A 24,228-nucleotide genomic window follows, 5' to 3' on the forward strand; every position below is an offset into this window, starting at 1 on the left:
AAGCTCAAGCAGGTCGGCGCGAAATTTTATGCGTACGAGACGTACCCGATAACCTGCTTTTTCATGTCTTGATGACACAGCGCCAACTCATCAAGCCGGTGGGCGACGTGATCGCTGCGAGCAGGGATCCTCCAGCTATCGCTTTGGAGTATACAATCACGATTTCGCGTCTTGTCATCCGCCGCGTCGGAGGCCATCTGTTACGCTGCGCAAGGCGAGGTTGGCCTAGTACGCGTCCTGCGCCGAGTCGCGCGAAATCGCGCGAAAGTGATCGTATTCTTGAATGCAACTATATATTTTCAAGCTGGCAACGCATAAATGGGCCGACTACGCCGAGCGCGCGCCGGCCTCGCCGGGCGCTTCCGTGCTGGCAGCATGTTTACATTTGGCCAGCTGACCGGCGTTCGATTTTGCAAACTTCGGGCAGGTTCGGGTTGTCTTGGGATCCCAGCCCACGTGACTTCTTGTCAGAATCGGAAGTAGCTGGCTGCCAGAACTCGGAAAATCGAAGATGCCCAGTATTCAGTAAGGTGGTCGCGCACGCTGGCTGCGCGTCAGAGCATACGTCATGGCTTTTTGGGAACATGTGACCACTTGTTTACATTCCCGCGTCTCGCGCCTCGTTGCTCTCTGGAACCGATACTTCGACTGGTCGCTACAAAAAAGACTGCAAATAATTACCTGTCGCGCTCTGAAGTAAATGAGGTTTCGTGCCGTGATTATTGGGTCATTAACTACTTATTAAAGCAGAAAGAACCACGTGGATTTTTTATTTTGTCAGTACTCCTTTCAGGTAGCATGTGCGGGTTTATGACCAGTTGCCTTCACCCAAAAAGACCACGTTCTCGCGGCGCCTGCGGCAGAAAGGATGTTCCACGTCCCCCGCCAAGGTGTGAGACTGATGGCGCTGGGTACACTCCCAGGATTTTACTAGGAAACATAAATACCCAAGAAAGTGGATAGAGAAACGGCGCCGCGGTAGCTAAATCGGTAGAACACCACACGCGAAATGCGAAGTTTGTGGGATCGTTCGCCACCTGCGGCAAGTTGTCTTTTCATCCACTTCTATTTCCATGAATTTATCGTTTCTTTATTTCACTTATTAAGCACAAGTAATTTCCCCTATGTTGTCCTTGGTGTCAGTGTTTGTTGGCTTCTTATGATATGACTAATCTGACTGACTGATCTGCACTTTCAAATCCAAGCTTTACTGGTAATGCTGCCATAAAGCATGGGATGAAGTACGAAGCCATTGCAAGAGTGGCATTTATAAGGAAGGCTGGTCTGGCTGTAGCACAGTCGGGTATGGTAGTGAGCAGTACAGATCCTTGGCTGTCTGCAAGCCCTGATGGCATTTTTGTTGATTCCCTAGTTGAGATCAAGTGTCCCACAGTTTCCAATTGCATGGTATTAATTGAAAAGGGAAAGTATGATGTTAAGCTTGTGAATGGCTAACCTGTGCTTTGTCCAGGTGGCAAAAATGGTTACTATGACCAAGTGCAGTTTAGTATGTTTTGCTGTGGCAAAAAGCACCTGCTATTTTTATGTGTGGTCGGCTGAAAGTGGATGTCATTGTAAATGTGCCTATTGACACACGGTACATTGAACAGAACATGAAGAGGCTCAAAACATTCTACTTTTTGCATCTCCTGCCTCACCTTGAGGACCTGCATTATCAAGAAAGCTGGCTGTGCGCAAAAAAAAAAAAAATATGACATTTGCGATGAGCAAGTGAAATTTTATTATTAATAGTATCTGCTTCATTCGAGCCATCTAAGTATGTTGAATGCATAAAAACGTCCAACCACCTCTTTAACACCTTGCCTTCAAATGACTTCAGTAAGCTTCACAGGTACTAAACCAGTGAGTTTACAAAAACGGCATTAGTGAAGTTTACCTTACTGACTCCTCACAGAGTGCATAAGGCTAAATTAAAGTACATACGGGAGATTTATGCTTTCGTCTGTTCGTTGATGAGCGGGTGTTTAAGGTGTTTTAACCGGGACGGGCGGGCTAGTTGGCGGTCGATATTGGAATGCATCAGGTAACCGCGCAAACAACGAAGGACAGGGAAGGAAACACACAGGACAGGCGCGGAACTTCAACTGAGATGTACTCCGGGAAATCCCACATTTATACATGTATCATAGTCACACTTGCTAATCATCAGAAAACCATCACTCGACGTTAGAATGCGGGCGTGCTAATTTATGCCACTCACACCCGCATGCTAACGTCGAGTGATGGTTGTCTGATGATTAGCAAGTGTGATTATGATACATGTATAAATGTGGGATTTCCCAGAGTAAATCTCAGTTGAAGTTAGGCGCCTGTCCTGTGTGTTTCCTTCCTTGTCCTTTGTTGTTTGCGCGGTTACATGATGCATTCCAATGTTTAAGGTTACAGCGTTCTGCACAAACAAGGACAATTTTGCTGGCACGTTCTTCACTTGATGGCCAGTACTTGCTTGAAAATTTTGTACGTCTTCATTCGGTTGATTGCCTGCTTAACATGAATTCGTAGTGAAGCGATGCGCATAGTTTCGGTGACTTCATTTTCAGGTAGCTGATCCTTTCCTGAGGAAAAAAGATCAAAAGGCAGTCATGTACATACTTGTAATTACTGTGTAGCTCGTGAAGTTTATGGAGGTTATGACAAACACTATTGTGGACACCTACCTTTTGTAAATACAGGCCTGTTCATTTTAATCCCTTGAGCCTGAAGGGTCAAGCTTGAAACCACGGTCTGCCATTATCTAATCACCTGGAAGGAGGTATTCTTCCACTCCGCATGTCTTTACAATGTATTTGTCTGATGCCCTGCCTCCATACACATCTGACACGAACATTATAAATCCATTTGGTACTATGACGGCAAGAAATATCAACGTGCTAGCACCCTTGTATTGGCTGTAACTTTGGCATCTGACCATCGTTTCCGTGGCCTTTGCATTACACAAGGTTCGGCGACAACAGACAGCGGATAGAAGCACTGATAACATTCTAGAAACTTCCGATATATGTAGACGCGTCCTGCGCTGAGTGATAACATTTCTTAAACCTTAAAAGCGCCCATCCATAAAAGGTAAACGAGTTCACGTGTCGATATGATGCATTGGTTGGCTTGATGGGCAGTGTGCTTGCATGGTCTGCTGTGCACTTAAGTAGCGAAGTCTTCAGAATAATATGCAGTTGCGAGATAGCGCTTGTCCTGTGTTTGTCCATCCTCTGTCCCGTTATGGAATTGCGCTTACCAGTATTCAGTTAAGCATGAACCAACTAGCCCAGCAACAAATTTTGTTAAATGACAAAAGCATTCATCTCTGCACCTGTCTTGATGATGTCATGTAGCAAATGCGACTTATTTATGTGCTTAATCAACTTGTATGCGTACCACCATGCGTATCTTATGAACTGTTGCCAGACATAAATAGTTTAGTTTAAATTGCATAGTTGCAGCAAAATATTTGCGATGTGCACTTAAGTGCTTAGCTGGTAGGTCAGTCACTGAGTTGAACGATAATTTTTATACTTTTTTGCTCGAGCATATGACGTACGTGCAAAAGTTTGTGAAGTATTTTTACCCCAAGGAAATTAACGGTTTTATTATTTTGAATGTATACTGCATGATATCTTCTATCTCTTGCGTTTTGTCAGCAGTGAGCTCTATGTCAAACTATGTCATCTGTAGTAACATTTAAGCTTACTTTCAAAATTTTTGTGACAACCTGCCTTGGTGGTGTAGTGGCTATGGTGTTGTGCTGCTAAACCCGAGGGCCCGGGATCATATCCCAGCCACGGCAGCCACATTTAGTTGGGAGTGAAATCCAAAAACGTGTACCTTGCATTAGGTGCACATTAAAGAACCTAAAGCCCCACCAGACGTACACGTTCCAACGCAGCCGCACGCGCCGCACCACGTCTGGGCGCGTACGGCGTCAGGCGCAGAGGCTGCTTCGCGTGTCGATGCGCGGTGGCGTGGAGACCTACAACTGCTAGGACTTTTGCGTCCGCGCCGGAAGCTGCCGCCTGCGTCAGTAGCCCGACGCACCTCACATGACCACGGCGAGCCAACGTGACTTCCGGAAGGACTCTTTACGCGGCGTGGAGGCAAGCCCGGGCAAGCTGCGTGCGTTGCGATCGGCGTTGTTTGTCATGGCAGGCGCGGAAGTGTTAAGCCGTGACGGCTGCATTAATAATGAGACATTTATCGCGTAAGTCCAACATCGGCAACCATTGCGGATAAAAAAATAGAGGAGGCGCTGCTTTGCACAAGCAGCCCAAGGACCGCAACACGAAAGCAGCACTGTAGAGGGAAATGACGGCCACCGTCCTGCCAAATGTCAACGGCGAAGGTAAGCATGAGATTTTGCAGCTTCCACGTGAATAATCGTTTATTAAAGAGTCTTGCATCTCTCTGTGCAGTGGGACTGAAGTCGGTTCAAGAACGTTGGAAATCACTGCGGGACAAATTGCGCCACATTTTAATTAAAATTAAATTATGGGGTTTTACGTGCCAAAACCACTTCCTGATTATGAGGCACGCCGTAATGGGAGACTCCGGAAATTTGGACCACCTGGGGTTCTTTAACGTGCACCTAAATCTAAGTACACTGGTGTTTTCGCATTTCGCCCCCATCTAAATGCGGCTGCCGTGGCCGGGATTCGATCCCGCGACCTCGTGCTCAGCAGCCCAACACCATAGCCACTGAGCAACCACGGCGGGTTGCGCCACATTTTCAACGGCCGCATGCAGTCGCAAAAGAGCAGCGCCGGCGACGCCGAGTCTGTCGACACTGCCTGGCCGTTTTTCGAGCTGCTCATGTTTTTAACACACAATGGTGACGAGACCGTAAGCTTGTGACATTATTGTTGTTGATGATGATGATGATGTGTGTGGTTTAGTGGCGCAAGGGCCAGATATGGCCAAAGAGCGCCATGTCCGTGTTAATTAGTTTGCAGTGAAATCATGAGTACTATGAAGTTGGTGTGACGTGGCTGTAGAGGGGCCTTAAAAACGGTCGCGCTAAAGTGCGCAAAATCTGCATAATAAGATTATGGCGATGACTTATGACGTGTATTATGAACATTAAAATGCATTTAAATAGAATAATACGATGCGTAAAAATATATAAGGTTATAAGATATGTTCGAGCACTACTGCCTCCTTAGAGCCCTTTAAACACAAGGGCCTGGAGGCATGTGCTATTCAAAACAATTACCGCAGCGGCATCCTCTGGAGCGAGGATGCTCTACGAATTTAATGGGCTTATAACGTGTAGCACTACATCTTTTAAGAAGTCGAGGACTGCCTTGGTATTAAAAAGCGGTTCATGACCAAGAAACAGAGCCGGGTGTAGAGGGATGTGATGTTTGTAAGCAAGCGGAAAATGTTTCTTTCTCTCCGTTTCGGCTTCCCGACACTCCAGGAGCACATGGAGGACAGTAAGCATCTCACCGCATCTACCACAGATTGGAGGTTCACTTCTAGTAAGCAGATAATTATGGGTGCCAAATGTGTGTCCTATTCTGAGGCGACAGAATAGGACATCTGTTCGCCGAGATTTTGTTGGGGAGGGCCAAAAACCTAACTGCGGCTTTATAACGTGCAGTTTATTATTTATCTCTGCGTCCCACATGCGTTGCCAGTGGTTTCGCAGTTTCTTTCGTATGTAAGGTTTCAGATCTGTGAGAGGCACCAAATCAGTATTATTAACAGCAGGGAGTGCAATTGACGTAGCCATCTGGTCTGCCAAGACGTTACCCTCGATTCCCCTGTGGCCGGGCACCCAGCATATGATGATTTGCTGGTTAGACAGATAAGCTTTGCACATGTCGGAATAGACCTCAGTAAGTACAGGATTTTTATGTTTGTAGGGTGACATTAAGACCTTCACCACACTTAGGGAGTCTGTATATATTACGGCCTTTTGGAGTTTTGCTTTCTTTATATGCTTCACAGCCGACCATATAGCGTAGGCCTCTGCCGTAAAGATACTTGTTTCTGGATGTAGTACATCGCATTCCGAAAAAGAAGGACCGACGGCTGCATAGGATACCCCGGCATGCGACTTGGAAGCGTCTGTGTAGAACTCTGTGCACGAGTGTTTGTACTGAAGTTCTAGGAAATGCATTCGAATTTCTACCTCTGGAGCATGCTTTGAAACTTTTAGAAAGGATACGTCACATTCTGTGACCTGCCAGTCCCAAGGAGGTAATAGCTTGGTTGGGCGCATTAAGCGGTGCTCCAGGAGTGGGACATGCATTTCATCGCTAAGCTCCTTCACACGCAGCGAGAAAGGCTGTCTTATAGACGGACGGTTGCGGAAAAGTGTAGCATACGTCATATCGGTAATGATATTAAAACATGGGTGTTCAGGAATGGAATGCACTTTAAGGAAATAACTAAAGCTGACGTATGATCTCTGTAAGTAGAGCGGCCACTCATTCGATTCGGCATATAGGCTTTCGATCGGGCTTGTTCTGAAAGCACCAGTGGCTAGTCGGATACCTAGATGATGGACAGGATCCAGCATCCTTAGCGCGCTCGGGGCGGCAGAGTTATACACTACGGCCCCATAATCCAATCGTGACCGTATTAGGCTCTTGTAGAGATTCATTAGACACTTTCTGTCACTACCCCACGTAGTCTTGGATAGGAGTTTTATTATGTTCATTGTTTTTAGACATTTTTCTTTGAGATATTTGATGTGTGGAATGAAAGTGAGTCTATCGTCAAGTATAATACCTAGGAATTTGTGCTCTTTGCTGATAGGAATTTGTTGTCCACACAGTTCTAAGCAAGGATCCGGGACCAGGCCTCTCTTTCGTTTAAAAAGTACACAAGAACTTTTGTGAGGATTGATTTTAAATCCGTTTTTCTCTGCCCATTTTGATACTTTGTTTAAACCATGCTGTACCTGTCTCTCGCACACTGCGAGGTTACAGGATTTAAAAGCTATTTGAATGTCGTCCACATAGATAGAGTAAAAAATGGCCGGAGGTAATGAAGCACGGAGCGTGTTCATCTTCACTATAAAGAGCGTGCAGCTAAGTACGCCTCCTTGGGGTACACCAATTTCTTGTGTGAAAGGACGTGACAGTACATTGCCGATTTTTACACGGAATGTGCGATTGGACAAATAGCTTTCTATGAGGTTTGGCATATTACCATAAATGCCCATTTCTGACAGGTCTCTTAAGATTCCGTATCGCCACGTTGTGTCGTATGCCTTCTCCATATCGAGGAATATGGATAGGAAAAACTGTTTGTGTACAAATGCGTCACGGATGTTTGCTTCAATACGTACAAGGTGATCAGTTGTGGAGCGCCCTTCCCTGAAGCCACACTGATAAGGATCAAGTATTTTGTTCTGTTCAAGGAAATGATTGAGGCGCCGATTTATCATTTTTTCAAATACCTTACACATGCAACTTGTGAGGGCTATCGGGCGGTAGCTTGCCACTGAGGAAGGATCTTTGCCTTGTTTTAAAACAGGGACCACAATGGCTTCTTTCCATGCAGTCGGAAGGTACCCTGCGTCCCAGATAGTGTTGAAAAGTGTAAGTAGTGTAACTTGCGTGTCATTGTGTAAGTTTTTCAGCATTTCATACATTATTCTGTCAGATCCCGGTGCAGAGCTCTTGCATGCGCTCAAGGCAGCTCTCAACTCTGCAATACTAAAAGGACGGTTGTATGGTTGATTTTGACGACATTTTCTGTTGAAAGGCTTACGTTCTTCTATTTGTTTGTATTTGAGGAAGGATTGTGAATAATTTGATGAACTTGACACGTTCTCAAAATACTCCCCAAGTGAGTCTGCCTGGTCTTGTAGTGTATCGCCCTGTGTGTTTACCAGGGGGAGTGAATGTGTTTGCCGCCCTCTAATCCTATTAACTCTGTTCCAGGCTTTGGCCTCATCCCTAAACGAGTTAATACTCGATAAAAACTTGTGCCAGCTTTCTCTTCTGGCCTGTCGGCGGGTTCTCCTGCCTTGGGACTTTATTTTCTTAAAGTTTATAAGATTCTCTGCAGTGGGAGAAGCGCGTAGTAACGCCCACGCCTTGTTCTGATTCTTACGGGCGATCCTACATTCGCTGTTCCACCACGGTACACGTCGTTTGCATGCCAGACCACTCACTTCGGATATGCATTTTGATGCGGCATCTATTATGAATGATGTAAGATACTCTACAGCAGCATCAATTTCTAGAGAAGACATGTCGGCCCATGAGATGTTAGTGAGACTTCGAAATTTCTCCCAGTCGGCTGTGTCTATCTTCCACCTAGGAGCTTGCGGAAGATATTCGTTTTCTTTAGATGTTCTTATCAGTATGGGAAAGTGGTCGCTCCCGTAAGGATCCTTCGTAGCTTCCCATTCAAGTTCGAGCAGTATAGACGGGGAAACTATACTAAGATCTATTGAAGAAAATGTTCTGTTTGCTAGAGAGTAATATGTGGGTTCCTTTTTATTCAGCAAGCACGCACCGGAAGAAAAGAGGAACTGTTCAATAAGACGACCTCGCGCGTCTGTACGAGAGTCGCCCCACAGGGAGTTGTGGGCATTGAAATCGCCAAGAAGAACATAAGGTTCTGGCAATTCGTCTATAAATGACTGAAATTCATGCTTGTTTAATTTGAAGTGTGGGGGTAAATAAAGCGAGCAAATGGTGACGAGTTTATTTGAAAGAACAGCTCGAACCGCCACTGCCTCAAGGGCCGTTCGTAGCTGTAAACGTTGGCACGCTACGCTTTTTTGAATTATAATTGCGACACCGCCCGATGATGCGACAGCATCATCGCGATCTTTCCGAAAAGTAACATATTGTCGAAGAAAGTTTGTGTATTTTGATTTTAAGTGTGTTTCCTGTAAACACAGCACTTTTGGATTATGTGTGTGGATGAGTTCTTGCAAATCATCAAGGTTTCTAAGGAGACCTCTGACGTTCCATTGTATGATTTGTGTATCCATATTTAATGTAAATTAGTGCTGTGTGTACGGAAACGGAAAGATGCCTTAGATTACAGAGCCCTTTCGAGGCCCTGTAATAGGTGTTTTGTTCTTTTTGAAGCGTTCAAGCGATTCTCGACGCTCCTTAGGCGCTTGGTGCGCCTTGGGGATAGGTGTACTGTCCATTGCCTCGTGTGAGACGCCGGACAAGAGCTCTTGCGAGCGAGAGGTTTTCAGAGGGAGTCCCGCCTTGGAGGGCAAGACCCCTGCGCCCACCAGCCCGGAGGTCGATAAGACTCCCTGAGGGATTTGGCTGCGCTGGCCGTTGCCAGCGCTGGAAGGGGCCTCGGAGGTTGGGGCAGCCTCGGCTGCACCCACCTTCGGGGTGGATGGTCCCTTCTCCTCGGTTGACGGAGCAGCGCTAGCTGCAACCGCCGCGGGGGCAGATGGCGTGACTGCCGACTCACTGCTTGTGGGTCGGACAGCCGCCGGAGGCCGTTGTGACGCTGCCCCCTGACGCGCCACTTCGGCAAAGCTGGCCTTAGGAAGGTATGCAACCCGCCTGCGGGCCTCTTTGAATGATATGTTTTCTTTTACTTTGATAGTGACTATTTCTTTTTCTTTTTTCCAAGACGGGCATGACCGCGAGTATGCGGCATGCTCGCCATCACAGTTCACGCAGTGTGGAGCGTTTTCGCACGTTTCAGAGGCATGGTCACGGGAACTACATTTTGCACATGTCTGGCGGCCTCGGCAGTTCTGTGAGCTGTGGCCGAATCGCTGGCACTTAAAGCATCGTAGGGGATTTGGAATGTATGGTCTCACTCGGATTTTCACATAGCCTGTCTCGATAGTGTCTGGTAGGTTGCTTGAGCCAAATGTAAGTATTAGGTGCATGGTATTGATTTCTTTTCCGTCACGTCTTATTTTAATTCTCTTAACATTGATCACGTTCTGATCATTCCAACCCTCTAGAAGTTCAGCTTCAGACAATTCAAGCAGATCAGCATCCGATACAACGCCACGGGTAGTATTCATGGTACGGTGTGGGGTCACTGTGACTGGAACACCCCCAAAAGATACAAGTTTTGACAGTTTTTCAAATTGTTTCTGATCGCGGAGCTCTAGGAGAAGATCACCGCTAGCCATTTTCGATGCTTTGTATCCGGGACCAAAAACTTCTGTCAGAGATTTCGAGACAACGAAAGGTGAGATCATTCTTACAGTCTTCTCAGGCTTATCGGAGTGGATGACATGAAAGCGGGGAAAGTTCTGTGTACGATTGCCAAAAAACTTAAAGACATCTTCGGTGCGCCCTCGTTTCTGAGGGCGATCAGGAAGTTTGGGAAAAGAAGTTTCCATGAAATATATAAAAATTCGGCAACAGCGCCGACCGCCCACCACGGAGCCCAACGAGGGGACGCGGCAGAGCTTGCATGCAAGTCTGCACGACGCCAGTCGTACGCCGCCACTATAACCAAATATGGTGTACCCAAGGTTGGATAACCACACAGGGTTAACCCTTGCCACCAAGAAGAAGGAAGTAAATAGAAGAGAGAAGGAGACAGGAAAGTACTAAAAGTGGAAGGGAAAGACGAAGGTTTCAGGAGAGAGAGACAGGAAAAGGCGACTGCCGATTTCCCCCGGGTGGGTCAGTCCGGGGGTGCCGTCTACGTGAAGCAGAGGCCAAAGAGGTGTGTTGCCTCCGCCGGGGGGCCTTAAAGGTCCGAACACCCGGCATCGGCTCAACCTCCAGGATCCCCCTTTCCCCCGACACGGCTAAGCCGCGCACGGCTACACGCGGGAGGGTCCAACCCTCGTGTGCTCGGGTCCGTGGTGTCGCAACACACCAAACGCCTGCTGACGCAGACGCCCCTGCGGGGATTATTGTTGTTGCGAACATTTTGCTGGCAAAAGGGAACCCACCTTGATGACGTCTACGTCAGTGAGATGAGCTAGTTAATTCGGGTTTAATGGCGCAAAGCGACTAAGGACCGGCTGCGCCAGTCACAGGACAGTATGAAATCCAATGTTAAGGCAGCAATAGCTGTGTTACATTAAAGTCGATGTAGATAACCGGTTTCATCTAAAAACTCGAACAAGTTAGTGAATGGCACTAGTGGGATCATCGCCCAATATTAAGGCAGGGTGCAAAGGTATATGTAAGTGATACAAATTTTTTAAATGTTTCCGCCTCTGTGTTTCAGTGTGTGGACATGATATAATGATGTGGGTTACTGTAAGCGTTTCATAACATTTCTTGCATGTTGGTGGGGTTTCGTCTCGAAGTAAAAAATTGTGTGTTAGATGCGTATGTCCAATTTGAAGTCGACATAACATTACCTCATAGAATCGTTCTTGGTGAATGCATGATTTCCACTCGCGAAGCAGGGGTTTAGTCATATGTAACTTGTTATTTACGCACGAGTTCCATTCTTGTTGCCATTTTGATGCTAGGGCCTTACGAACCGCTCGGATACTGTCTTTGTATGGAAGTGTCATGTGTGTTATGCTTTTGTGCACTGCCATGGATGCGCTTCTATTTGCAGGTTCATTCCCTTCTATCCCAACATGGCTTGGGCCCAGCAGAATCGTAGGGTTCCTCCGTATTTCTTGTTAAATACGATGTTTAAGATATCGCCAAGCAGAGGTTCAGACGCGGAGTTTAAGTTTAGGGCTCTTAGGGCACTTAACTAGTGGGTACAAATGATAGCATTCTTCTGCTTGTCGGTAGTAATTTTCTTAACTGCCATCCATATCCCATAAACTTCGTCAGCAAACACTGAAGAAACATTATTTATCCGAATGCTATTTTCCCAATTTTTCGTCACGATCCCGACACCTACGTATTCTTGTTTTAGAGTCATCAGTGTAAAATTCCGTGTAGTTTTTATATTTTTCTAGAATAGCTCAGAACTATTGTATTATGTGTTCTTGTGGAATGTCTTTTTTCTTTAGATGTGTTAGTGTCCAGTCACTTAGCTGTGAAAAGTTGTACCATGGGGGCAATCTTGGTGGCCTTAAGGCAACTTGCAGGACCTCATGAGGAACTTCATAAGTCTGACGGTATTCTTCGTGTCTTAAGATCAGTGGCCGAATCATGTTTGGTTTGTTTGTATAGTGTACACGTGATCTGCACTGTGTTACGATGCTGTAGCATATATGTTGTGACGATGACCGAATTCCCAGTATGTAGGAAAGTGTAAGTTGTGCTCTGCGGTTCTGTAAGGACAGCTCATTGCAGTCAACGTATAAACTTTGGACAGGTTCCCTTTGGCCTGCATGTGGTTCATGGTGCCCTCAAAACAGGCCACGCAGCAACTGGCTGGAATTTGGTAGTATTTCTGCGGAGTATTTATAACCTTTTCAAGTGTGTTCCAGCGCGCCGTGCTGATTACATTCACATCACAGCAAGCACATTGTTTCTGCTCAAATTCTGTGCGGTTCGATGGCTTGAAAACAGCATGGCGATTTCAAGAGCTCTTCAACTACTGCCACACTTAATAAAATATGTGGAGTGTTCAGCTAAAGACAAGAGCAAGCCAAAGTGCACCAGCTACACCACAGTTGAGACGCTAGTAGCTGACACGATGCTGCCGGCAAAACTAGCTTTCATGCTATCAGTTGCTGAGGATTTGAACCCATTTCTGACCGAATTTCAAACGGATGAGCCAATGGTCCCCTTCCTTGCCGCAGCATTGGAGGCTGTCCTACGATCACTGTTGGAAAGGATAATTAAGCAAGAAATTTTGCACGCTGCTGACACGCCGTTCAAGTTACCTAAAATAGATTTGGAGAAGCCCAAGACCATCACTTTTGTCAACACTTTTGATGTTGGTTTTGCTGCCAAGAGCGAACTTCGAAAAGCTGCAAAACCATTTCAACTTGCACTGCTTACATTCAAGAAGGAATACATTTCTTTTTTGAAGGTGTGCTCACAGAAGATTATGGAAAGGTCGCCTCTAAAATGCAGGCTAACGCCAGGAGTGAGTTGCTTGGATCCAGTCTGCGCCTTGTCAGTGGAGGTTGGCAAAAAACGACTAGCGATTGCACTGGAAATACTCACAGCACCGGTGGCTGGCCGGCTTAGAAGCATAACGGGCGCACCGATCCTATGTGCAAGTCTGTTCGCTGAGCTCTGCACGGCTACTTCTGAAGAACTTTGATAGGACAGCACAGAGACTGGACACCTTGTGGTTTGAGCGGTGCTCACGGAACCATAAGGAGTTGCTTATCTTTGTCAAGATCCTCCTCACCATGTCCCATGGCAATGCTGCTGTCGAAACAGGTTTTTCTGTAAAGAATGCCTCATAGAGAACCTGAACGAAGAATCTCTGATTGCGCAGAGAATAGTGTATGAGGGAGTTTCAGCAGCAGGTGGTGTAGCCAATGTTGACATTACAGACAGTATGGTGGAAATGGTGAGTGGCGCAAGTATTCGGTGGAAGGAGGAGCTCCAGAAAAAGAAGCAAGACAGGCTGGATGCATCTGAGGCTGAACAAAACAGGAAAAGGGTGGCCACCCGCATCAAGGAACTCTAATAAAAAAAGAAAAGGCTCATCACTGAAGCACAGAATGAGGCTTCTCTTCTCCAGGAAAAAATTGATGCTTCAAAGTGAATAAATGTGCTCGTAATCACGCTTTGGCGCTGGAATAAACTGTTTTGTGAATAAAATCGTCTATGTGAATTGTGCCTCTGTTCGACTCTCAAACCTTCTTTAAAATTCAGGGAATTTTTGTTTGAATTATCAGGGAAAACCTGAAAAATTCAGGGAATATCTATTAAGTAATTTAGTAGACACCATGGAAGACATGCCGTATTTGTTTAATAGAATATGGAAGTGCAATTAGTATGCATGCTTCTGTTGGGGCTACATTATGTGGAGTTGTCTAAGAGTGGCCAGAAAATGCAATTCAAATGTGCAGCATGTTTTTAACTTCTTGCAGCCAATCCCCTAGTTACATAGTATGTCATATGTGGTCACATAGTTCCTTTAAAAGGAATTCTGGGATTTCACATGCCAAAACCAACATAAAATCCTGGCTATGTGCCTGCTCAAATGTGTACATCTTGAAGCAAACAAGATGCCTCTCGCGGGAACAGTTATTCCTCTACATAAAACTTTAGCCTGGCAGTAACAAACATTCAAAGGAGGTTCAACTCTATTCAGAAAGTTAAAGATGTAGTGTCGTGCATGGCTATGATGCAGGATGAACTTGGGAGAAAACAATGACTGGCATGCTTAAGCAAGCAGTGTTCACAGAGTGACTGCCACGCCGGGTTGATACCCAGAGTTAATTTTCCTCATCTGGCTTGCACGAGGGGTTATAACACTGTAGTGAATGTGTGAACAGTTGATGCAACTAGTAGTCTTCATTCCCTTTGTAACACAACATACTGGCAGTGATGAAGGAACCACATTAAAGATCATTAAGCAATATGCACCTATGCAATAATCAGCCTTCAGCATGCATGAAATGGGAGATGCCAAAAAATTGGCCATCGTGGTACAAGACCAAAATAAAGAGAGGAGATTAAGTTCAATTCCTTTGCCATTAACATTCTCAAAAGCTGGACTTCCGCTACCCAGCAGACTCGGAACGATGCGTTGCAGCCACAATAATGACCAGTCTTCACTGCACCTTCCTTATGAGATAATTCAAGCTTTCTTTTATGCGACAGGAAAAAAAAATCAACTTCAACATCATTGGGGCTAATGAAGGTCAAAATAACAAATGACACTACTGTCAAAAACCAAATGTGAAGAACATTCACACCCTCCATAAACATAATTTATGAAAGCAAGATTTATTACGATCCTCAGGCTCATTTTCTTCATATGAAAGGAAGGCAGGTCATATCGCAGTCAAAAGCTAGAGAAAATTGCTTCATAGTGGAAGAGGTGCACAAAACACAAAGCAAGCAAGTTGCTCATTTCTTGAGCTTTCTATGTACTTACTGTGAAATCTCCGAGAGTCTTATGGTGAGAAAAACTCCTAATGAACCACAAAATGAAAGCTGTTCCAATGCTGTCCCATATCACTTGTACCAGAGGTAAAGTACAGGTCACTGTACCATGAGTAGAATAAATTGCCACAAAAGGGGCAACTAAATGTAGATTCTGGCACAGGGCAAGAGTATATGGTTTTCATCATGTATGCAGCCTGGTGCCAAGGAATCTTTGACAAAGCAACGGATACACCCAGGTCCTATTGTGCAGAGCTACAGAAAATGTGTCATCTAAAATCACATTTGCAAGCAACATCTCGCAGGAACTCTGCTTCCAGCTCGAGTGGACCGATAATCTGCAAAGAGGCCAGGTAGACAACTTGCTATGAAAGGACTGTAAGGCCACGACGATGCCTCAGCCTGTTAGGTTTTCAAGGAGTGGTGGTGTCATAAGCTTCATGTTGAGGCCGTGTGAGCACAAGAGATTGCACCAGTACCTTGTTCAAGAGAAAGGCTTGCTAACCACGGAGTGGCAGTCAGAATGGCCAGCATGCTGGGTCGACACACTTAGTTATGACAATGCAATAAATACCTTTTCATTGTGAGCACAACTAAGGGCCTTCATTCCTTTGGCAATGTGACAGAAAATGGAAAACATGAAGTAATTTACATTTATACATATGAATTTCAGAACATTCATATGCAAATACTGTACATCAAGAAGCATGCCCAAACAAATAATCTGACCCCAGCCATGACTACAGTATATCAATGGAGGTGAAATGCAAGAGGTACGGTACAGAACTATGTTGGTGCTCTGTAAAGAACACCATGTGGCTGACATTTTTCTGAAGTCCTCAACCGTGATGTCCCTCATAGCTTAAGTTGTTTCAGGATGTTAAACATCGCCCACCAAACAAAACAAATAATCCAAAGTGAATACACATGGCAAACAAGCAGCAGAAAGATCCTTAACAACATAAAAAACGAATGAACAAATGTTGGGACGCTCAGTCTGCTAGCAAACATTTCAACAACATGACCTTTTCAACCTCGGGCAGCACAGACCAAGCCAAGTCCTCTTTGAGCGGCTGTGGTGGCTCAATGGTTATGGTGCTTAGCTGCTGACCCAAAAGATGCAGGTTCAATCTTGGCCACGGTAGTCGCATTTCGATGAAGGCAAAATGCTAAAGGCCTGTATACTGTATGGTGTCGGTGCACATTAAAGAACCCCATGTGGTCAAAATTTTCGGAGCCCTCAAATACAGTGTCCCTCATAGCCCGAGTCACTTTGGGTGCATGCAACATTCCAAAAACCAAACAACGTGCTCTTGTTGAAACATTGGCAAGCAGACTGAGGCCTGTGAAGTATACGGCTCATGATGTGGACATGGCAGATGACTGTGGATGCTGTTTGCGTTTAATTATCGGGAGCTGGAGGTTAGCTACCACACAACAGGCATGAAAAACATCAGTCATGCATTGGATGAGCTCAGTTGGTACTTTCTCTGAATTCTCTGAATCATTCTCTCGACATGTATCCTCACTTGAGCAATATTGTATGTGTCCCTAACTTTTTCTGGCATAAACTGAGAGCCATGGAGAAAGGGGGGCATGACAAGAACAGCGTTTTGGTTCCCTAGAACTGTTTGAATGCCTGGGAATCCCTTGTCTGCTAGAATTTGGATCCCCAGGTTGTACAAGGTCAAGGAAACCAGAATCTACAGTGATGTGGGCATCAGACAGTCTACCACCGCAGGCTTTAGAGCAGAAGCAAATCATGCCTACCGGTGTTATTCCCACTAAAAGCTTTAGTGTGTATGCCCCTTTATAGTTCGAATAGAGGACTCTCTCCTGCTGCACAGTTGCTGGCTGCTTTATACGAATTTCTGTGCAGTCAATGATCATTGTGCATCCTGGATAATGAGCTTTAAAACTTTCTGGCATCATGGCCTCGACCACATTTAATGGGGGGCGAAAAATCCATTTTGTTGTTGCTATAGCAATCATCTTTAAAACACTTTTGAAGTGTCATGATGCTGATGTTTCACTGACAGAAAACAAGACAGCCAGTGAAGAATAGGTAATCCCAAGCTTTAACTTCATCAAGAACAGAAGCCTATTGTCGGAGGTCACATCACATTTTCTTTCTCATGAAGTGGGCAACATACTCAGTAGCATTGCAAAGACTGTTGTGCTGACACTGCACAAATCCTGCAATGCATTGTAGACTTTGCAACGCTGTCATAGCCAGAGAAGTAGCTGGTCAGGGCCACAGTGCCTACTACTAACCTCTGGCTTGTGCCGAATGCTGCAACCACACGACTTAATAGGGTCACTTGGGTTGATGCACCGGATTCATTCACTAGGTACACGATCACTGAAAAGCTCTTGCTTGCCACGCTTGTGTCTTCAGTTTGTGTTCCCTGTGTAAAATCGCAAGAAAAAAGGAAGACATGCTGAGTTACAGCAGAAACTTAATTTTAATCACTCATAATGTGCAAGGTTATTGACACTGAATAAACATTTGAAGCATGCAACTAAATAAACACATTTTTTGGAGTAAGTGTTACATAGAAGAATGAAAAGGGGAACAAGCAAGACAGGAAAAACAGAGCTAGCTTACTGCTTGCGCTACATACAGATGCACTGCTTAAAATGGGATGTTACAAAAGCACCACGTTTTGCTTCAAAATTTCATGCATTAAACTCAAATGCTTACCATCGAGGTTGCTGCAATCTTAAGCTCAGTAGCAACAACTGACAGCAGTTCTAAACTAGAGATTCCCTCGTACAACTGGTCCGAGCTAGCTGACATATCAGCTGTGGCAAGGAAGTTGGTATTGCTGGCTTCTGCTGCCTCAAATGAGTTGGCCGGAGCAGGTCCAGGCACAGCCGATGATGCTGTGGTAACAAATGATGCCGCAGCAGCAGGTGTTGACATAGAATGCCGCTGTTTGCACCTTCATATTTAACAGAATTTAATGTTACTGATTCTTATAAATACACCTGACCACTGTGTCGGTCACATTTACAAGCATACATTAATTTCTTTGGCAGGGCCCAAATGCTTCATGCTAAACGGCAAGATTACAAGAATATCGAGGGCCATGCCAGAGTGATGCCAGAGTGGACGTGCCAGAGCTTTTGTTTAGGACCAATGGCTCTTTTCTCCCCTCCCTCTAGTTTTCGTCCAATGTTACGAAGTTTGCACGCTCCTTTCAACTTGTACTATCAGCCTTGCATTAACATTGAAGTTCATTCACTCTCTCCGTGGCCATTTACTTTCATGCCAATTTTTGCTAGTCACTTCACACTGATATCCGGTCCTCAGAAGCAAGTGTGGCAAACCATGCATGATCATATTTCTACTCTACATTTCTCCAGTAGTGCCTGCAGTGTGAGAGTAAAATAGGACAAGTGATGGCTATGCTGCTGTTGCTTTGCACAGTGCAAAAACGAAGTTGTAAGGTGAAATAGCAAGGTGGTAATCCCACAGTGGCTTTGAATTTGAGCAGGTAAGAACGCACAGACCCTTGCACATGGTTCTCGGAGGTGGACATGCCAAGCCAGTTCTTTTGCTGTTTCAAAGAATGCGAAGCTGGGACGCAGGTAGGATGGAGCCTACTGGAGTGGCTTGTAAACATGATCTCGCATGTGCTTGTTTACCGTGATGCGAAGCTACCTTTTTTAGTCACTTTAGTACGATGAGCTTTTCAGTGCATCGTTTCCAATAGTCAGTATTTTCCCATGGTAGAATAACTGCTTAATAAAAGAATAAATGACTACTGTCATAGTCGACCACTAGCTTATATTCTGTTGACTGCTGAATGAAGGTTTTCAGCAAGACTACAATCTGCACCCAGAGACTCCCTAATTTCATTTTAACATAAAATTTTCTACTGGCATGGCTACACTTCCGTTTCCTTGAATTTCACTCCATTACTCTAGTATGCCATTGATTGATTGTCTTAAGTATTACATGCTGCGCCGAATCCACTGTCTTGTCACGTTGATGTAACTTGTCCAAAGTACGTCTTTCTCAGTCTTGCAGCAATGTTTGGGCAAATAGTGGCTTTAAGACTGTTCTGTGTGTTCATTTGGTAACATCTGCTCTAGGTTGTTTTTCCCTAAAAAAAGAAAGCAAGGATACATCATGGGGAACATCCTACGACGTCAAGGACGCATCACAGGACCCTGAACATCGACCACACTACCTCAAGACCAGGCTTCCGTCGTTACGCCAGTGTTTCATCCTGCCTCAGTGGATAAGCTTCAGACATTCTAAAATGTGTTGCTGGGGTTCCACTGAGTGCTTTTACAAAGCTGCAAGGCATTGTAGTTCAGGCACTCAATGTTAAGGGGAAAGAGGAAACCACAAATGCTTCAAACAAATTGCTTATTTTTTTGATGAAACTAAACTTGCCCTACTTGTCCTTGGCAGTACTTTTTGGTTTGCACAGAATCACATGTTCAAGGCATTTTCTGCTGATCCTTGACACTCCATGCAAAAATGCGGCCAGTAATTTACTGGCCATCACAGTCAACCACACAGCTAATGATGCCCCACTGCGAGCCCGTCTATGTAAACTGCAGGGTTGTCATTGACTGCACAGAAGTGCCCTGAGCGGCACCGAGCACTGTCCATGAGAAAGTGCTCATGTATTCCAGATACAGAGGAACCTACACTGTGAAATTGCTTGTAGGAATAACGCTAAGTGGCATCATAAGCTATGTGTCAAGGCTTTATGGTGGCATACTGCACATGCTTGAGCCAGGGGACCTTGTGCTCGCTGACAAGGGCTTTCCTCAAATCAGGAGTGCTCTTGTGGAGCGAGAGTTGAATTTCAGATGCCAATCTTTGCACGACCAAATGAGCCTTTGACGCATGAGGTTCTGAGCACCTACAGGATAGTAACTACAAGAATACATGTTGAGCGATGCATACAGTGTATGAAGCTTTTCAGGATATTGTGAGAAAGACTGTCTGCTGATCTGCTTCCTCACATTGGCAAAATCGTTGACATGTGCGCAGTGCTGGCAAATTTGCAGGCTCCAATTATTAAAGACAAAGATCAGTGCGCATGCAAAAAAATTGATGGGCGTGCAAGGAAATTATAGTGTGGCCTCTGTAATAATGCCTTGTACATATCCATTCTGCCAGAAAAGAATGGTGCCTTAGCCCGTATTCGCAAATTCTCTTTTACTCAATGCCACATCTTAATCCCACAGAGGGAAAGAAACACTCTACCGCTCGTCGCGGTTCCCTAAATTTCAGAGGTACAAAGTATTTCATTTGCTACAAAGGCATTTCAGTTCAACAGTGATTTATGGGTAATGGCCTTAATCTTATGTCATACCTTTTTATACAGGCCTTAGTCTGATATGTGTACTTTTGCAAACCTAAGCTGCATCTTTATCACTGGTTCATTAAGCTGTAAGCTTTATTATGCTTCTTTACCCTAATTGTTCAGTGTTTGTGGGGCACGTGTGACCATGTGCAAAACACATGGTTACCAGGTTGAAGTGATGCATTATGTAGAGCGTACACATGAAACTAGTTTGTAGCATTTGTGTTCGAGCCTCCTTGGCTCGTACACAAATGAATTTGTGAATTCATAAGCTGTTTTGCAAGTTATTTTGCTCACTCCGAGTTGGAATTGTTCTTGCAATATTTTTGCAACAGATTTTATTGACTTTGCAATTATGCAGATGTGCAACAACACTGAACTGAGAGCGCTGAGATGGTTCATTGCGCACAATGCGGCTGCGTCCCGATTTTTTGAAGAAACCACTATCTTAGCTAGGCATTCTAATGAATGTACCAGACTTATTATTGAAGCAGCAGCGATTGCCGATGGTGACTCATTTAATAAGCCATTAATTGCATTAACAGACAAAGAACTGGTTTTTCTGAGGTAGCACATGCGCTCTCGTTCATCCTAGGTCATGAAGTTCGAATGCATACTCATGTTGGGTTGGCGCTTTGTAGGTGGCGCTTTTGTCTTGGTGTCTCAGGATATATACGTTTGTTTCTGAAAATAAAAATCAGTTGGAAGTCAGCGCTTGTCTTCGTCATCGTTTCTGTCCTTCGTCTATGTATGCGCTGTAAGTGACAATTGATACCATGGAATACCAACTAGCCCGTACCTAAACCTTGCTTCAGTCGAAAGGGATTTTAGTGAGAATCGTAGACTTCTTCATGACAGGGCACGGCTAACGGTAGAGAGCATCAGTGGGATACGTCATGTTGTGTCCTATGGCAAGCGCTTCAATAGTGACCCCAGCCGTTTCAGCATTATGCCTGAAATTGTTAGAGTTGTGCAGAACGCAAAGAAACTGTACTCTGATTGCACTGCTTCTGAGGAAGAGCAGTCAGCGAAGCGGCAATGCAAGGCAGATGAGGCAGGCTCAAGCAGCGGTGATCAAGCAGACCTTCAAAAGGAAGTAGAAACCGCAATGAAGATGCTAACAAATGCTGCACTTTTAATTAGCCGTGGCCTCAAGTCAAAGGACTTTGGTGACATTGAAAGTGGCAGTTCTCTTCTGACTGAGGACAAATCTAGACTTGCAGTGGCCCTTGAAAAGATGGCTGAAAGTAAAAGAAGGAATATGGCTGCACGCACGTGAAGTACTTTTCCGGGTGTTTCACAGTAGTTTCGTGGACACAAGCCTGACTGATGTTGAAACTTGTGGAAATTTTCTTCATTGGACTTTTTAGTTGGCAGTTTATTAGAGCACATAACCAGAATTTTCTTCATATTCATTGCTGTGCTTCTGTATATTCATGTCTGCTTAAATTTAGTAGATATGTTTTCATAAATGGGGTTCTCTGTCAAGGTGTTATTGTTCCCGCTGTGGTATGTTTAGGCCCGCACAGTTAGTCATGCAGTTTCACTAAAGTGAGTGTATTCTCTGCTTTTTTTTCTTTTTTTGTTAAAGATTTTTTTGCTAGTCAAGCTGCCTCACTCGTGACTATACACACAGTTGTTCACTAGTCCTGCTGTTTCACCCAATTGAGTGTATTCTCTGGTATGTTTTGTAAAAGGTTTGTTCTCTAGTCATGCTGCCTCTCATTACTGGGTTCCTTGTTGTATTATCAACAAGGTTTGCTTGCTAGTAATGTTGCCTCACTAGGATAATTGTATTCCTTGGTTTGTCTCGTAAGAGGATTGTTGTTTAGTCACGTTGCCTCACTATTTTGAGTATTCCTTTTTGTAAAACGTTTGTTCACAAGTCGTGCTAGTCCCATGAGCATATATTCATTGCTTTGTTTCATGACAGCTTTATCAGTCACATTGCCTAGGCACAACCATGTGAGTGTATTCTATTTCCTTTGTGAAAGGCCACTGCTGTGATATTTAATTATCAGATCTGTTCCTGTGATCCTTCCTGTACAAGTACGTGCAAATATTTACCCAAGTTGCTGTGATAGTCTAGTTGCCTTAAGACATCTCATAATAAAGTGCAATAATTGTATATTTACACATTGTTTGTCTGGTAACTTTAGTTAAATCTAGACTAGTTGGTGGTATTAATAATTAAAAGAAGTTGCGTTTGTTATATTTTGGCTATGATAGAACACCACTCAGCACTTCTTGCTTTCCTATTATTTGCTTGCTGTGAAAGCTGTACATATGTTTTGCAATTGTTTCAACAGACACCCGCTTCGAACGCTCGTTTTACTGCTCCAAAAGCACCATTTTACTGCTCCAAGAAAAGAATTTCTGCCTGCTCCGAAAGCCAGTTTTACCGCTACAAAAAGCATTTTTGCCTGCTACGAAATGGCCAAGGCCAGTATCATCACTGACACTACCATCTAAAGTTGCGGATGAATTTGACGACATGCTGAGCCTTCCACACGCAACCCAACCATACGACCATTTCAAGACCATTGTTCTGATGCGCAAAACAGTTTCAGATCGCAGCCGTCTGCAGCAACTTCTCAACACGGAGGAGCTGGGAGACCGACGACAATCTCAGCTGTTCCACCGAATGCGCCAGCTACTCGGCGACAGCATGCAAGATTCCGAGAGTCCTCTACTTTGCGAGTTATTTCTGCAGCGTCTGCCACAAAACCTTCTTCCTGTCCTGGCTGCTGCAGCCCACATGCCATTGGAGAAGCTAGCTGAGCTCGGGGATTGCATTGCAGAATACTCCCGTGCTGGCCCCACAGTTACAGCAGTGACCGCCGTGACACCGGATGCCTAAGCGCGGCACTAGCGGCGTTTACATGAATACGACAGAAGCGTATCGCATTAACTTTCAAGCGTATCGCATCTCATGTAAACGATGTAATTCGCTAGGAAGACGTATCGCATTCAATACGCCAAACAGGGGTAGTTTGAGATGGAGAATGCGCATTTCAGCGGTGCATGTAAACAGAAGCGTATCGCATCAGGAATTATGGGAAAGCATTCGCTGCGGGATTACAACCGGCCAACCAACCAGCGCCGCGGCCGCACTGCGAGACATCAACGCAAAATGGCGTCTGAAGGAGCAGGTGCGTCGCACAGTCCTGTTGCTCGCGAGGAAGCGTCAACTCGCGTTTCCTTTACACGCGAAGAAACAGCATCCTTTTTAGGTATAGTTAGTGAGATGAATATAAGTGAATTGTTGGATTCCCGGCGTCAGCGAAATCAGGCACACTTGCAAAAAATACAAGCCGAGATAGCCGCGCTTGGCTACCATTGGTCTTGGCAGCAACTGCGGACTCACTGGAAAAACCTGAAGTCCAGATACAATAACGTATGTTTCCAATTTTAGTTGTTCACCTTCTCGGCCTGTGCCATAGTGTTGGTTGCTTAGAACACCTTTCTTTTGACATGCCCTAGGAGCTGCTAGAGCAAAGCAAGAGCGGCACGGGAAAATCCACTTGGCAGTGGTTTTCTGAAATGAATGCTCTACTCGCACATCGTCCTATGAGCCAAGCGCTGCATTACGGGATCGACAGCAACGAGCCGGACGAAAGACTCCCGAGCCGGTAAGCGAATACAGCATAACACTCGCGTACTTTGCGGACTGCGCGAAAGCAACGACGTATGTGCGTACGAAGCGCGTAAAACTTCGCGTGAACGTTGCGTACACATGGCAGCTCGCAGCTGTTAAGAGGCGCGGCCAGAAAGTGCGAGAACACAAACCGCAGGGGGCAAGGGTTATGTAGGCAAGCTTCCCGTGAAAAAGATTAACAACTGCGATTACAACCGAAGATATCGATATCCCTATGTGTACCGCTCGATGCTGCCCGCAGATCCCACTGCAGTGGGCATCTGGCGAATTCACAAACTTCTTTTCCTAGCGTTGTAGGCTCGCGTTTAGGAGTATGATC

General features: G+C 45.1%; 1 protein-coding gene across 2 annotated transcripts; it reads right to left on the minus strand.

The window, feature by feature from the left end:
* Nucleotides 1–2,373: 2,373 nt before the first annotated feature.
* LOC129383091 (uncharacterized) lies at nucleotides 2,374–23,174 on the minus strand. 2 transcript variants are annotated; one of them, XR_008611026.1, is made up of 3 exons: nucleotides 20,869–23,174; nucleotides 17,193–17,326; nucleotides 2,374–2,576 (listed from the first exon to the last, which is right to left on the minus strand). XR_008611026.1 is itself a non-coding variant. In XM_055067366.1 (3 exons), the coding sequence occupies exons 1-3, from the start codon at nucleotides 17,842–17,844 to the stop codon at nucleotides 2,558–2,560; spliced, it is 375 nt and encodes a 124-aa protein (XP_054923341.1). In that variant the 5' UTR covers nucleotides 17,845–19,454; the 3' UTR covers nucleotides 2,374–2,557. The 2 variants fall into 2 exon arrangements, 1 of the variants encoding a protein (XP_054923341.1); XM_055067366.1 differs by lacking the exon at nucleotides 20,869–23,174 and adding an exon at nucleotides 17,623–19,454.
* Nucleotides 23,175–24,228: the final 1,054 nt, after the last annotated feature.

The sequence above is a fragment of the Dermacentor andersoni genome, chromosome 3 (genome assembly GCF_023375885.2).
Source record: "Dermacentor andersoni chromosome 3, qqDerAnde1_hic_scaffold, whole genome shotgun sequence".
In the NCBI taxonomy this organism is placed as follows: Eukaryota; Metazoa; Arthropoda; class Arachnida; order Ixodida; family Ixodidae; genus Dermacentor; species Dermacentor andersoni.